This window comes from Hippopotamus amphibius, chromosome 12 (genome assembly GCF_030028045.1).
Source record: "Hippopotamus amphibius kiboko isolate mHipAmp2 chromosome 12, mHipAmp2.hap2, whole genome shotgun sequence".
NCBI lineage: Eukaryota > Metazoa > Chordata > Mammalia > Artiodactyla > Hippopotamidae > Hippopotamus > Hippopotamus amphibius.
Window position 1 is genome coordinate 93,158,082 of NC_080197.1, and position 15,605 is coordinate 93,173,686.

General features: G+C 36.9%; 1 protein-coding gene across 1 annotated transcript in view; it reads left to right on the forward strand.

Annotated features, from left to right (window-relative positions):
* ADAMTS20 (ADAM metallopeptidase with thrombospondin type 1 motif 20) overlaps nt 1–15,605 on the forward strand; it is a 173,562-nt gene that overhangs the window by 142,049 nt on the left and 15,908 nt on the right. The window contains exons 32-37 of the mRNA XM_057703425.1: nt 4,132–4,332; nt 5,041–5,170; nt 5,381–5,475; nt 5,563–5,657; nt 6,192–6,325; nt 13,903–13,994. Of these exons, the coding sequence (XP_057559408.1) occupies nt 4,132–4,332; nt 5,041–5,170; nt 5,381–5,475; nt 5,563–5,657; nt 6,192–6,325; nt 13,903–13,994 (747 nt within the window). The remainder of the gene's footprint in view (nt 1–4,131; nt 4,333–5,040; nt 5,171–5,380; nt 5,476–5,562; nt 5,658–6,191; nt 6,326–13,902; nt 13,995–15,605) is intronic.

A 15,605-nucleotide genomic window follows, 5' to 3' on the forward strand; every position in this document is an offset into this window, starting at 1 on the left:
TGTTTTTTGGGAATTGTTTTATTACTAATTCAATTTTATTACTGATATTTAGTCTGTTCATATTTTCTGTTTTTTTTCCAGGTTCAGTCTTGGGAGATTGTACATTTCTAGAAATTTATCCATGTCTAGGTTGTCTAATTAGTTGGTGCATAATTGTTTGCAGTAATCTTTTATGATCCTTGTATTTCTGTGGTGTCAGTTGTAACTTTTTCTCTTACATTTTCACTTTGTTGATAGTGTCTTTTGTGCACAAATGTATTTAATTTTGATGAAGTCAAATTTATTTTTTTGTTCACTTGTACTTTAGGTATCATGTCTAGGAAACTATTGCCTCTCCAAGGTTACAAAGATTCATACTTATATTTTTTTTCTAAGAATTTTATAATTTTAGCTCATGCATTTAGTTCTGCAATTCGCTTTGTATTAATTTTTTTACATGATGTGAAGTGGGTTTCAACTTTATCCCTTTGCATGTGGCTATCCAGATGTTCCAACATAATTTTTGGAAAAGACTCTTCTTTCCTTGAATTATCTATTTTTGAAGAGTTATTTCTGAACTCTCAATTCAGTTCCCTGACCTTTGTGTCTATCCTTATATCGGTACCACATAGTTTTGGTTTTATAGTAAAGCAGGTTTATAATAAGTTTTGAAATCAGGATGTGTGAGGGAACCAGTTTTCCTTTTCCTTTTCAAGATTATTTGGTTATGCTGTGTCCCTTACATTCCTGTATAAATTTTAGGATCAACTTGTCATAGTCTGTGTAAACCACAGCTAGGATTTTGTTAGAGATTACATTGAATCTTGATCAGTTTGGGGAATGTTGCCATTTTAGTAGTGTCTTCCAATCCGTAAATGTGACGTCTTTATGTTTATTTAGGTCTTATTAATTTCTTTCAAGGATTCTTTATAGTTTATCATTTTCATTGTACAAATCTTACACTTCTCTGGTTAATTTTGTTCCTAAGAATTTTATTAATTTTTATGCTTCTGAAAATGGAATTTTACTCTTAATTTCATTTTCTGCTTGTCCATTCATAATGTGTAGAAATAGAATTGATTTTTGTATGTTAAACACATTTACTGAGTCCAGTTCTTTTTTTGTGTGGATGACTTAGTGTTTTCTATATACAGAAGAATATCGTTTGCAAAACCAGGTAGTTTTACTTTTTCCTTTAAATCTGAGTGCGTTTTACTTCTTTTTCTTGCCTTGTTTCCCTGGCTAGAAACTCCAAAACAATGTTGAGTAGAGGTGGTAAAATCAGACATCCTGCTCTTTAGAGGAAAACTTCCACTTTTCATAATTAGATAAGTTAGCTGTGGATATTTTTGTAGATTCTCTTCATCATACCCTCCTATTCTTAGTTTGCTTGGTGTTTATATCATGAAAATGTGTTAGAGTTTATCAAATGCTTTTTTTGCATCTATTGAGATGCTCATGTGTTCTTTATCTATGAGTCTATTTGTATGATGTATTTCATTGATTGATTTCGTATGTTGAAACAATCTTACATTCCTGGGATGTCTTACTTTGTCATGGTGTATGATCCTTTTTATTTGCTTCTGGGATTGTTTTGCTAGTGTTTGACTGAGGATTTTTGCATCTATATTCATAAGAGATATTGGTCTGTAGTTTCCTTTCGTTTTTATGTCTTTGCCTGGTTTTGGCATGAGGGAAATACAGGTCTCATAGGATGCATTAGGAAGTGTTCTTTTCTATTCTATCTTTTGGAAGTGTTTTGGAGGGGGTGGGTGCTAATTCTTTAAACCTTTGGGGGAATTCACCACTGAAGTCTCTGGTCCTGGGTTTTTATTTTTGTGAAGTTTTTGATTATTAATTCAACCTCTTTACTTGTTATAGGTCTACACAGATTTCTGTACAGATTCTCCCATCTCCCTAGAGTTTGTTATTACTGCTGTTCGTTGTTGTTTGTTTGTTCAGTGATTTTTCTGAACTAACTGTAAAGTCTGTATTCTTTGTCACATGTGGTCACTAAAGTCTCTATTTGATTAGTTTTCCACTAATGACTGGACAGTAATTTCCTGAGTTCCAAGATTACATGAAACCAGTAACCTCCAGTCTTTGCCAAGGGGCTCTGTGTGCATGTGTGGGCATCTTCAACACTTGATGAGGCAGTTGACAACTCTTCTTTAACCTTAACTTCCTGCTTGTACAGAGACTTGACCTCAGCCAGATATGAGAATGTGGGTACTTCTCAGATACTTCCTAAGCTTGCACACAGCCCTGGACATGTACACAACCTTATGCATGTCCATGACCTAGTTATCTATGACTTTGTTGGAGCTTTTAAAGCCCCTGTGGACATTTCCTTTCCCAGCTTTTCCTTTTAAGCTTTTTTTGGTAGCTCATTGTTTTCCTGACTGTTATCCACCTCCTCTGGAAGCTGAAAAGTTAAACGAGGGCCCCTAATTGTGTTCAAAAATGCCTCCAAGGAGAAGGCTTTTAGCACTGGGCAGGCTCAGAGTAAAGTCAAATAGAGACTTGCAGATGAGGTCAGAAAACTACCAAACAGTTCAAATTATGATAGTTCTCTGGAAATGAGGCTTAGAAAGATGTCCAGTCCTTCTGGGGGCTTCCAGACTTTTGTTTTTCACTGTGTTTGCAGGCTATTGATTTCAAGGCTATTATGAGCTGAAGAGAGGGGGAATGAGAATAGTGCAAAGTAAAACACACAAAGTTCACTCTTCTTACCAAGATTTAACCTTATTGCTTTAATAAATGCTTCCCGGATTGCTGCAAGCATTTGGTTAATTTACAGAGCTCTGAAAAAGTTGATTTTCACAAGTTTTGCCAATTTTCTCATTGCCTTTATAGAAGAGAGCATTTTCAGATGTCCTTGCTTTGCTGTTTTCACTGATGTCACTCATGCCCCAGGGTCTGCTTTCATAGATGGATTTTCCTCCTCATAGATTATATTTTCCTGCCTCTTTGCATGCCAGTTAATTTTTTATCTCATGCCAGGCATTACGAATTTTACTTTGTTGGCTGCTAGGTAGTTTTTATTCCTATATGTATATTTTGAGCTTTGTTCTGCCATGCAGTTATTTTGTCTGTTAAGTAGTTTGATCTTTTGCTGTCTAGCTCTTCAGATTTTTTATGTGAGACCAGTGCATTGGTTAATCTAGGGTTAACTATTCCCCTCTATTGTGACAAGATCTCTTTGGGTACTCTACCTATTGCTGCTTGTATATAGGTTTTTCCAGTCTGAATGAAAGGAACAGACACTATATTTGGTCCTGTGTGAGTGCCAGATACAGTGATTCATATGTCTTTTAATTGGTTCATCCCTTGGCCTCAGTTGGTGTCCTCACAAGTTTGCACTGGTCAGAACTCTGCTGTCCCCTTGGGGTCCCTTTCCTTATTCCAAAACCTGGAAATTCTCTCAAGGCAGTAAGCTGGAGCAATTATAGGGTCACTTTGTTTCCATTTCCTGGGATCACTATCCTTTATTGCCTAATGTCCAGTGTCTTAAGAGCCATTGTTTTTATCAAAGTATATTTTGTCCAGGTGTTTTTGTTGTTTTAGGTTAAAAGGTAACTCTATTCCTTGTTACTCCTTTTTGCTGGAGTCAGAAATCTATTTGCCCATTTTTGCTCTGGATCTTTTATTTATATCTAAATCACTTACCTATTCTAGTCAAATGGTAGTACACATCACATTGTAAGTATAAAGATAAATGTATGCGAAACTTATATAGAGTTACAAGTACATTAAGACTAATAAATGTCCATTACTTCAGGTAAGAACCCTTGATATGTTTCATTTCTCCAAAGCTGTGCTTATCAGGAGATAAATTTTCATTCAATTAAGCTAGTCTTTGTAGTATAACCAAGAAAACAAAGACAAGAAGACAAAAACAAGAAAACAAAAAAACAAACAAAAAACATAGGCACTACAAATAGACTATCCTGAATCTGGATCCTTTCCATTTACTGGTACAACTCTGGGAAAGTTACCTAATGTCTCTGAACTTTTGTTTACCCATCTGTCAATGAGGCTAATAAATAAGATTGTTGTGGGAATGCCATAACATAGTACATATTAAGCAGCTGGCAAGTAGTGGGCCCTGGTTAAGTTTAAGGACATCTTCTTCTCCCCTGTGTTTTTCAGTGTGCGGGTAACTGTGGATTTAGTTACCGACAAAGGGTTACATATTGCATTGGGATCCGATCTGCTGAGAAATATAAGCTTCATCAGCTGTGGCCTGTAGAATATCGAGAATGCCCTGTGCTGCCTTCCTCTCAGGTTGACACATGCAATTTTAGGACCTGTTTGCATATGGCCACTTGGAAAGTTGGAAAATGGAGCAAGGTCAGTATATAATTACAAGTTTCAGATCTTCTGAACGAGACTTTCTAGTTGTGAGATGCCTACTAATCTGCATGTCTGACTGAATATCAGAGTTGTCTCATACCCCTATTGTCTAACAATCACGTTATCAGTTATTTGTATAAATATCTCATCTCTTTTTCTGTGTTTGCTATAACAGCCTTAAGCAGGGACCGTAACTAATACTTGTTTCTGTTCCTCAGAGAGCCTGGCGCAGTGGCTTGCATTTTGAGTAGATGTTTAAACAATATTTATTGGTTAAGTGAAAAAGTAAATAAATCTAATATACGAGTAATACAAATTATTTGCACCATATTCCATTTCCAATTTTATTGATAGAAAGCAAGTAAATATTGCTTTGCAAATATAGCATACAACAATGAGTAAAAACTCAGTCCGAATAACCGTCACTAATTAATATTTATCAAGTATTTACAATATACTGATGAGATAACTATACAAAATAAATGGAAAGAAGTCAGTAACTGAGAAAGAATAGATTTATTCTCTTAAGGACTCGTCCCACCTGTGACTCGCCAGCCTCCAGCATATTTTCGTATCTGCAATAATTCTAGCCATCATCGATCATCAGTTTATTCCAAAGAGACCTAGTTTGAGAGGAGGAGAAATGTATTTACTGGCCTTATTATCCATTATATACTTTACCTTCAAATTTTACTCTGTTCACAGTGCTCCATGACTTGTGGAGTTGGGATAATGGAGAGAAGAGTGGAATGCATGGCTGACAATGGTTGGTCCAGTGACTTATGTTTAAAGAGCTTAAAACCAGATGCTCAGAAGAAATGTTATGTCAATGACTGTAAGTAATAGACTTCAAAATCTAGAACCTAAGTGTTTCTAAGAAGTTTTAATTAAAATTTGAAAATAAATATTTGGAGTAGTCATACACTCCACAAAATGAAGGGTCTGTTTTTTTCAGAGTAAAACAATATTGGTGTAATTGAGTTAAATTCATGTTGTGTCTGTAACTTGTTCATTGCTGATAAGTTGTATTCACTTGTCCTTGAAGGTGAAACATTTACCAGCTGTAAAGAAATCCAAATGAAAAACAACATTACCAAGGATGGTGACTATTACCTTAATATTAAAGGAAGAATAGTAAAGGTATTATGAGAACAGTTCCTATTTGATTTTAACATTGCCCCTTGACTTTGAAAAAAGTTTTTCTAGATCTTTGCATTTTCCCTGTAGATCTACTGTGCTGGCATGCACTTGGAGGACCCCAAGGAATATATATCATTGGTCAAAGGTGAAGAAGACAACTTTTCTGAAGTGTATGGCTTTAGGTATGTGCTGTGTCGTGCGGTATCTGTGCATTTTTATGGACCTTTAAGAGAATTAGAAGTTCCAGAGTTCAGAGTGGTACTTGAATAGCTCCCAGTGGGACAAGTAATTTAGTAGCAGGTGGACATATTGGGACCTAAGCCAGATGTTGTCCATGCCTGTCCAATAGTAAAGATTTGGGCATTAGCATGTACTCACAGAGACAGACGAAGAAGGATGCTGTGGGTGAGCAGTGGGACAACAGAGGAGGGAAGAATTTAAGACCTGTGTATACTTTCATAGAAATCAAATTAATTCCAGTAACAAAAGCTAGGAGAACTACAGCTGAATTATCTTTCCACAAACTGGTCTTGAATTTCCTATTGATCATTTTGTACGTTAACCTTGAGTGATTTTTACTTCTCTCACATTTAACTTGTTGACACGAAAGTATTGAAGAGTGTGTCTTTTACCTTCCCACTTCCAAAGTTTACCATTTATCTGCATTATGGTCTAATAATAGTATCTAATACTACAATATTCTAATGTTGTTACAGACTACAAAATCCATATGAATGTCCTTTTAATGGAAGCAGAAGGCAAGACTGTGAGTGTAAAAATGACTACTTGGCTGCTGGACACACTGTTTTCAGCAAAATAAGAATTGATATTACTTCCATGCAAATTAAAAGTAAGTGCTGAATCTCTATTTATAAAATGAAAAGTAATCTATTTGCTAATGCAAGTCTAACAATATAAATATGGTATATGTGGTATCTAGGGTATAGAGAAGGGTCTACCATTGTACAATAATTACTTAAATTTTTTTTTAAAGTAGTTAGCTACATACTTCTAATGCAGTGATACGGACTATGGGAACCCTTAATAAAAAGTGGTAACAACACTGTCATTAGTAAAGATAGTAAGGATACGGTCATAGGAAAGACACTGCCCTTCCAAGATAACACCCCTCTATCTTAAAATCCTCAATTACATTAAAAATAAGGAAGTTAATATCTTCAGTGTAGTTGTATAAGATTTTTTTCAAGGGCTTAAAGTAATAATTAACATTAGTTCCAGGTGACAGTTTGTCTAGTATTTTCTTATACTTTATCTCATTTGATCTTTTTAACAATGCTATACTAGATAAGGCAGTATTTTATCACATTGTTGCAAGTGATGAAATTAAGATGCACTTATAGAATTAAGTGACTTGTCCCAATTCATACAGTTAGTAACTGGCATTGCAGGAAGATAAAGTCCCACTCACAGATCCCAGATTATGGACCTGCTACCTTTCTAGGAAGTAACTTATTGTACAGTCAAGTTAAAGTAAATATACTTTATGAAACCTAACATACACTGAGCATCAGGCAATCTGCCCTCCTGGAAATTACATAGTGACATGAAAAGGCAAAGAAGTTCATTTCAGAAGCAGAAACTCTAAATCACAGTGGAATCACCAATGCCTAGTACAGTACATAAACCACACACACACACACAAAAGATTTGTTGAGACAGTGAATACATAATCTCTAAATCACACTCATATGATGGTAAACTATTATTGTCAGTAATAGTGGCTACCATTTACTGAACACCCACAATTACTGCAGTGGGAAAGTGTTATACTGCTTTGGTTATTTTTTTTTTAACTCTTTTTTTAATGTATCTTTGTATTTATTTATTTATTTATTTATTGGCTGCATTGGGTCTTCATTCCTGCATGTGGGTTTTCTCTAGTTGCAGTGAGTGGGGGCAACTCTTCATTGTGTTATGCAGGCTCCTCACTGTGGTGGCTTCTCTTGTTGCAGAGCACAGGCTCTAGGTGCAGGCTCAATAGTTGTGGCGCATGGGCTTAGTTGCTCTGCGGCATGTGGGATCTTCCTGGAGCAGGGATCAAACTCATGTCCTCTGCATTGGCAGGCGGATTCTTACCCACTGCGCCACCTAGGAAGTCCCTACTGCTTTGGTTATGATCATAAACTCTGCAGTTAGATTTCTGGGTGTAAATTCTCTGCATCCAGTTACCAGTCGTGTGACTTTGGGCATCTCTCTTTAAGCCTAAATTCCCTCATCTCTAAAATAAGATGCGTCTCAGGTTTTTTCTTTTTTCTGCTTTCTTTCCTTCTTTTTTTCCATTTTTTTGGTTAGGATTAAGAGATAATACTTGTAATATACCTAGTGAATGCCTTGCATGTAGTAAGTGCTCTATACACAATGGTTATTATTTAATAATATATGTTGTGTCAGCATTGCTGAGTACATAATGGGCATTTGGGAACTTATTTGCTGTTTAGTAAGCTTTTATCTTTCATTAATTTATCAAACAAACCTGCCATTTTGCCAGGCATTGGGCTGGGCTCTGAAGACACAATGTTAAATGTATACATTTTCCACTCGCTATCTCTTTTCCTTCCTCAAATTTGTGTGCCAGAACCCCAATCTTGATTAAATTAAACATTTCATCTGCTTTGCACTTGCGTTATGGAACTTGTGTGTGGCAAATAATACAAATAATAAAGTAAGATCGGTCAGCACTCCTGACCGATCTTACTTTATTTTTATTTTTATTTTTATTTTTTTTCTGGTTACATGATCTTACTTTAAATGCATAACTCCTGAGCTTGCACGGACCCTGGTCCATTCCTCCAGCATGCTTCTCAATGTCTAACTCACGGCTTCTCCTCTGGCTTCAAATGTCTAAAATGTCTAATACCTCCACTCCAGTCACTCACTGCTGATGATCTTACTTCCTAGCTCACTGAGAAAATAAGAACAACTGGAAGGGAATTTCCACAAACTACCACTGCCCCAGCTAACCTACCTAAAGCTTGACCTGTAGACTTTGCCTTCTCTTCTGGTTACTGTGGATGAACTGTTTCTGTCCCCATCTGAGGCAACCTTCTCTACCTGCACTCTGGGCTCCTTGCTTTGTACCAACTTAGGAACATTATTTCAGCAAACTTTCCTTTCTCTCTTACATCACCAGTTCTTCCTCCATTTCTCTAAATCCAGTGACAAATTCTTGATTTTCATTTCACTTGATCCATCGGCAGTATTTGGCTTCTAGGACTCTGCACTCTCATCATTTGGTGCCTGTCTTCGTCACTCTTTCTCCTGTCTTTCTCACTGTTTTTCAACTTGGTTAATTTCTCTTTATCTTCTACAATACCTAGTCTTGAAGAACTTCAGGACTCAGTCATTCCCTTAAGGCTCTCTTTCAACTTATAGATTTCAAATACCATCTATTAAATGACAGTCCCAAGTGTATATCTCTAATTCGGACTGCTGTGCTGAATTCCAAGATTCAACTCCCTACTTCGCATATCCATATGAGTGTCTAATACGCGTCCGACAATGTATCCAAAACTGAACTTTTTTTTTATTGGAGTATAATTGCTTTACAATGTCGTGTTAGTTTCTGCTGCACAATGAAGTGAATCAGCTATATGTATACATATATCCCCGCCCTCTTGGATCTTCCTCCCATGCACCCCCAATTCCATCCATCTAGGTCATCACAGAGCACTGAGCTGAGCTTCCTGTGCTTTATAGCAGGTTCCCACTAGTTATCTGTTTTACACATGGTAGTGTATTTATGTCAATCCTAATCTCCCAATTCACACCACCCTCTTCTCCCTCCACCACCCCCCACCGTGTGTTCGCATGTTGGTTCTCTGCATCTGTGTCTCTATTCCCGCCCTGGAAATAGGTTCATCTGTACCGTTTTTCTAGATTCCACATATATGCGTTAATATACAATATTTGTTTTTCTCTTTCGGACTAACTTCACTTTGTATGACAGACTCTAGGTCCATCCACTTAGCTACAAATGGACCACTCGTTCTACCCGAATTTTTACCATTTCAGTAAATGGCAACTATCATCTTCTAGTTACTCGTGCTAAAACACAGTAATGGCTTTAACGCCTCCCTTTATCTCACACCTGCATGCCATCCACCATCAGATTCTGTCAGGTGAATCTTTAACACACATGCTGCCTGCACTGTATTGTGTCCTGCATAATTCATGTGATGAAGCCCTAATCCCCGATGTGATAGTGTGTGGTCCTGGGGAGATATAGATCTATATTAGTTCATGAGGGTGGGGACATGATCATAAGATGAATGCCCTGATAAAAAACAGGAAAATGTAAGGCCAGACACTATAAAACTCTTAGAGGAAAACATAGGCAGAACACTGCGACATAAATCAAGGCAAGATCCTTTTTGACCCACCTCCTAGAATCATGGAAATAAAATCAAGAATAAACAAATGGGACCTAATGAAACATAAAAGCTTTTGCACAGCAAAAGAAACCATAAACAAGACAAGAAGACAACCCTCAGAATGGGAGAAAATATTTGCCAATGAAGCAACTGACAAAGGATTCATCTCCAAAATATACAAGCAGCGCATGCAGCTCAGTATCAAAAAAGCAAATAACCCAATCCACAAATGAGCGGAAGATGTAGACATTTCTCCAAAGAAGACATGCAGATGGCTAACAAACACATGAAAAGATGCTCAACATCACTAATCATTAAAGAAATGCAAGTCAAAGTCACAATGAGGTATCACCTCACACCGGTCAGAATGGCCATCATCAAAAAATCTAGAAACAATAAATGCTGGAGAGGGTGCAGAGAAAAGGGAACCCTTCTGCACTGTTGGAGGGAATGTAAATTGGTACAGCCACTACGGAAAACAGCATGGAGGTTCCTTAAAAAACTAAAAATAGAACTTCCATATGACCCAACAATCCCACTCCTGGGCATATACCCTGAGAAAATCATAATCCAAAAAGAAACATGTACCACAATGTTCATTGCAGCACTATTTACAATAGCCAGGACATGGAAGCAACCTAAATGTCCATCAACAGATGAATGGATAAAGAAGATGTGGCACATATCTTCTTTAATGGAATATTCTAATGGAATGTTACTCAGCCATAAAAAGGAATGAAATTGAGTTATTTGTAGTGAGATGGATGGACCTAGAGTCTATCATACAGAATGAAGTAAGCCAGAAGGAGAAAAACAAACACCGTATGCTAACTCATATACATGGAATCTAAAAAAAAAATGGTACTGATGAACCCAGTGACAGGGCAAAAATAAAGATGCAGATATAGAGAACGGACTGAGGACATGGGGTAGGGGGTGAAGGGGAAGCTGGGACAAAGTGAGAGAGTAGCATTGACATATGTACACTACCAAATGTAAAATAGATAGCTAGTGGGAAGCTGCTGCATAACACAGGGAGATCAGCTCAATGATGGGGGTGATGACTTAGTGGGGTGGGATAGGGAGGGTGGGAAGGAGTCACAGAAGGCAGGGGATATGGGGATATATGTGTAAATACAGCTGATTCACTTTGTTGTACAGCAAAAACTGGCACAACAGTGTAAAGCAATTATATTCCAATAAAGAGCTTAAAAAAAAAAGAGAGGACGAGACACCAGAACTCGCTCTCTCTGCCATGTGAGGACACAGCAAGAAGACAATCGCCAAGCCAGGAAGGGAGCTTTCACCCAAGCCTGGCCATGTTTGCACCTGGACTTCTAGAACTGTGAGAAATAAACTTCTTTTGAGGAAGCCCCCTAGTCTATGATAGTTTGTGAGGGCAGCTTGAGCTAATACACATACCAAATCCCACTTCAACATTATCTCATTTGCTACCATCTTGGTCTAAGTCCATATTATATTTTTTCCTGGGTTATTATGCTTACTGACTGATATTCCTATTTACTCTGGTAGCCCTCATGTTCCTTTTCACCTTTCCCCCAACTCGTGACCTAGATTCTCTTCTCAATTGAGAATCCAGAGTGATCCCATAAAACATAAGCCATGTCATGTCTTATACATTATCTCATTTCATCTTTTTAACAACCCCAACATCTGCTCAAAACTCTCCAAACATCTCCCATCTAACTCATAACAGAATTAAAAATCTTGCCAATGGTCAATAACAGTCAACAAAACCTTCCCACCTACATTAGCTTTCTGCTCCTTCCCTCCATGCTCCTCCCTTGCATGATCTGGTTCAGACATATTTGTCCCCTTGCTGTTCCTTGAATACATCAGGCATGCCCCCGCCCCTCACAAGGCCTTTACACTTTCTGTTCTATCTGCCTAGAACGACTATCTGTCGGGTTTACCTCTTAATTTCTTTTGGGTCTTGCTTAAATATACCTTCCCAATTAGTTCATCCTGGACTTTCTCCACTCCTAAACTTCCTTTCTTCTCATTCTTTTTCTGCCTTTTTTTTTTTTCTCTATAGCAATGATCACCTATAACATATGATAGTATCTACTATTACTTGTCCCTCTCTGGTAGCACTCAGGTTCCATCAGCCCCTGTGCCATCCACTGTTGTGCTCTTACAGTACTTATAATAATGCCCGATATGTAATAGGTTCTAGAGAAATATTTGCTGAATAAAGGCAACTTTCCTCAAGAAGCTATCTTAAGGAAATCTTGAAGATAAATGTGAATTAATCAAAGTGAGGAAAAGGAGTTTCAGGAGGAGACACTGTGAACACAAGCACGAAGTGGGGAAGCGTTTTGGTTCCATCAGAGACTGAGAAGTGGTCCAGTTTTGTCTAAGCATAAATTGAATGGAGGTTGGGGGATGGCAGCTTATCAGAGAAGTTCCCAGAAAACACATCATGAAGAACAATGTGTAGTAAACTATGTAACTGAATTTATCCTTTAAGTTATGGGGACCTTTGGGATAAAAGCATAAGCAGGGGAGGGAAACAGACTCTGTTGTAGAGGGAACAAATTGTATCCATGAAGATATTTAGGAAGCTAATGTAATAGTTCAAATAGAAGGTGATAAGGACCTAAGTTAGGGACATGGTTCAGAACAGAGAGCCTGAATGAAATATTAAAGAGGTACACTCTGTGATTTTCCAACAGATGGAATATGGGGATTTGTGGCATGGAATATTTAGAAAGAGTTCCAAAATAACTGGGTAGGTGCTGATATGGTTCAATGAGATGAGAAATATAGCAGGGGAGGGGGGATATGTTTGGAGAAAAAGATAATGCTTTTGGCTCTGGACATGTTAAGCAAGAGCTCTCGGTGGGTTATCCAGGGAATGGTGGAAGACATAGTAGCAAAGGCTAATTTGAAATTGTGTCAGTTTGCCCAGCCTAACCCTAAGTACCATGCATAAGCCGTGGTGTGTGGATAAAAGTTTAACAACCCTCTCTTAACAACCAGGAAAAAAAAGTTTGATTTGTAGGTGTTGCCAGTTTCCATGGTGCATATATTCCTACCATGACCAATTTTAAGCTACCAACATGAGCTCATGATACATGGAGTTGGGAAGAGATATACACACAGTTGGTTCTCATGATTTGGTACAAGCTGACTCTGGCATACCACGGAAGGCCTCCTGGCTTTGGAAAGTGCCCTTGGAGATATGATAAATATTTCCAGAAATGCTGCCTTTGGGGATTGCCTCTAGGGGACTGGTGTCATCATGGGGGCATGCAACAATCTTACAGTCCTCTTGAAAGGTATTTGAAACAACATTAGTAGAGGTGAGAGCCACTGACTAGACGAGCTTTAGTTGGGATGTTATTTAAGTGATTCAAGCATGAATAAGGGATTGGACCACCTAACCTTTAGGGTTCCTCCTAACCTATTTTTGAGCCAGTGACTCTTTTTTTGATACTTTATATGGAATCCCCAGCATTGTTGCCAGTCAAGAAATTTTGCTAACAACGTCAGCAAAAGTAAGATTGCAAAGAATGAAATAGTAATATAATGCAATCATATAAGGAATTAAAGAAAATGGCACACTTTTTACCTTCGTGTTTTTGAATTCTCTGAATGAATTAATATGCATACTCTCTATAAGCACTCATGTGGTGCTTTGTCATAATTTATCTTTAAGTAATGTTTTTTCCTCTGTAATTTTTCTCCCTGACTCCACTTTATCTATTTTAGATATTCACTATGAAATAAAATATAATAGAGCATTTATTTAGCTTTTAAAACATCTGGATTAGTTACAGATGTCCCTGTCATCTTTTAGGGCAATTTATGAGATGAACATCTTTATTTTAAATAAAAAATTGAAAGCCTGATCTATGTTATGTACTACAGGTGTGCAACATTTTTGCTTAAAATTTTGGACTAATTATGTGAATGTATTTAAGAATATAATATGAAGGCTGTATGTTTTGTAATGAAAATTTGAAAACATACAATGTTTCAGTGCTAAAGAGTTTCATTTTTTATTTTCTAGCTACAGACCTTCTTTTTGCCCAGACAATATTTGGAAATGCAGTTCCATTTGCTACAGCTGGAGATTGCTATAGTGCTGCTAGATGCCCACAGGTATTTCATAGTTGTTCATTTTTTCTCACTGAAAAGCATTAATACTCTTTCTCTTCATTTCCTTGACCAGAATACTGCAAGAAACATAAGTAAATAGAAAATGCAAACTTCTGACATGAATTTTTTCCCCCTCAGATCCTTATTGGAATATAATTGTTTTACAATGCTGTGCAGTTTCCACTGTACAACAAAGCAAATCAGCTGTATTTACACATATATCCCCATATCCGCTCCCTCTTCTTGAGTCTGTTTTGGAAGTTTATATTTTTTTGTTTTTGTTTTTAGGACTTTGTCCATTTAACCAAAGTTATCTAGTTGATTGGCACATAATTGTTTGCAGTATTCCCTTATAATCCTTTATATCCCTGTAAAACTTGCAATCATGTCCCCTCTTTCATTCCTGATTTCAGTGATTTGAGTCTCCTCTCTCTTTTCTTGGGTTGTCAATTTTGTTCTTTTCAGAAAACCAACTTTTGATTTTGTTGATTTTCTGTACTATTTTTCTCTCTGTTTCATTGATTTCCACTCTATCCATCATCATTTCTTTCCTTCTGCTTCCTTTAGACTTAACTTGCTCTCCCTTTTTGTCCAGTGCTTAAGGTGGATGTTTAGGTCATTGGTATGAGATCTCTTTTCTCTTTTAACATAGGCATTTATAGCTATAATTTTTTCTTTAGGCACTTCTTTTGCAGCATCCCTGAGGTTTGGTGTGTTGTGCATTCATTTTCATTCATCTTAAAGTATTTTCTGTTATCACTTGTGATGTCTCCTTTGACTCACTGGTTATTTAAAAGTGTGGTGTTTAAGTCCCGTATATTTGTGAATTTCCCACATTTCCTTCTGTTATTGATTTCTGCTTTCATTCCACTGTGGTTGGAAAACACGCTTTGTATTATCCAATCTTTTAAAATTTATTGAGGCTTGTTTTATAGCATAGCATAGCATAGCATAGCATATGGCTGTCCTGGAAAGTGTTCAGTATGTGCTTGGAAAGAGTGTGTGTTCTGTTGTTGTTGGGTGAAGTGTTCTGTAGATGTCTGTCAGGGCTTGTTGGTTGAAAGTACTGTTCAACTCTTCCGTTTCCTTGTTGACCTTCTGCTTAGTTATTCTATCTACTGAAATGTCGCAGCTATTATAATTGTCTACTTCTCACTTCAATCCTTTTGTTTCATTTATTTAGTATTAGATTTATTTACTTTTTTTGTGATTTTGTTGTATGTGATTGTATATTTGTAATTGTCATAATTTCTTGATATATTGACCCTCTTATCAGTATAAAATGTTCCTCTTTATCTGTAGTACCATTTTTTTGTTTGTTTTAAAGGTTAATATATCTGCTATTAGAATGGCTACTCAGCTTGCTTATAGTACATGGTATATACATTTTCATCCCATTTGCTTTTAACCTATACATATTTTTGGATCTTAAGAGTGTCTCCTACAGGAAGCACTTTGTTGAATTTCTGCCTTTTGATTGCATTGTGTAGTGCTATAATTGATATGTCTGGATTTATCTTTGCAATTTTACTTTTTGTTTTTTATGTGTCATATTGTTTTTGGTTTTCTGTCCCTTTTTTACTGCTTTTTTTATTCAGTGAATGTTTTCGAGTG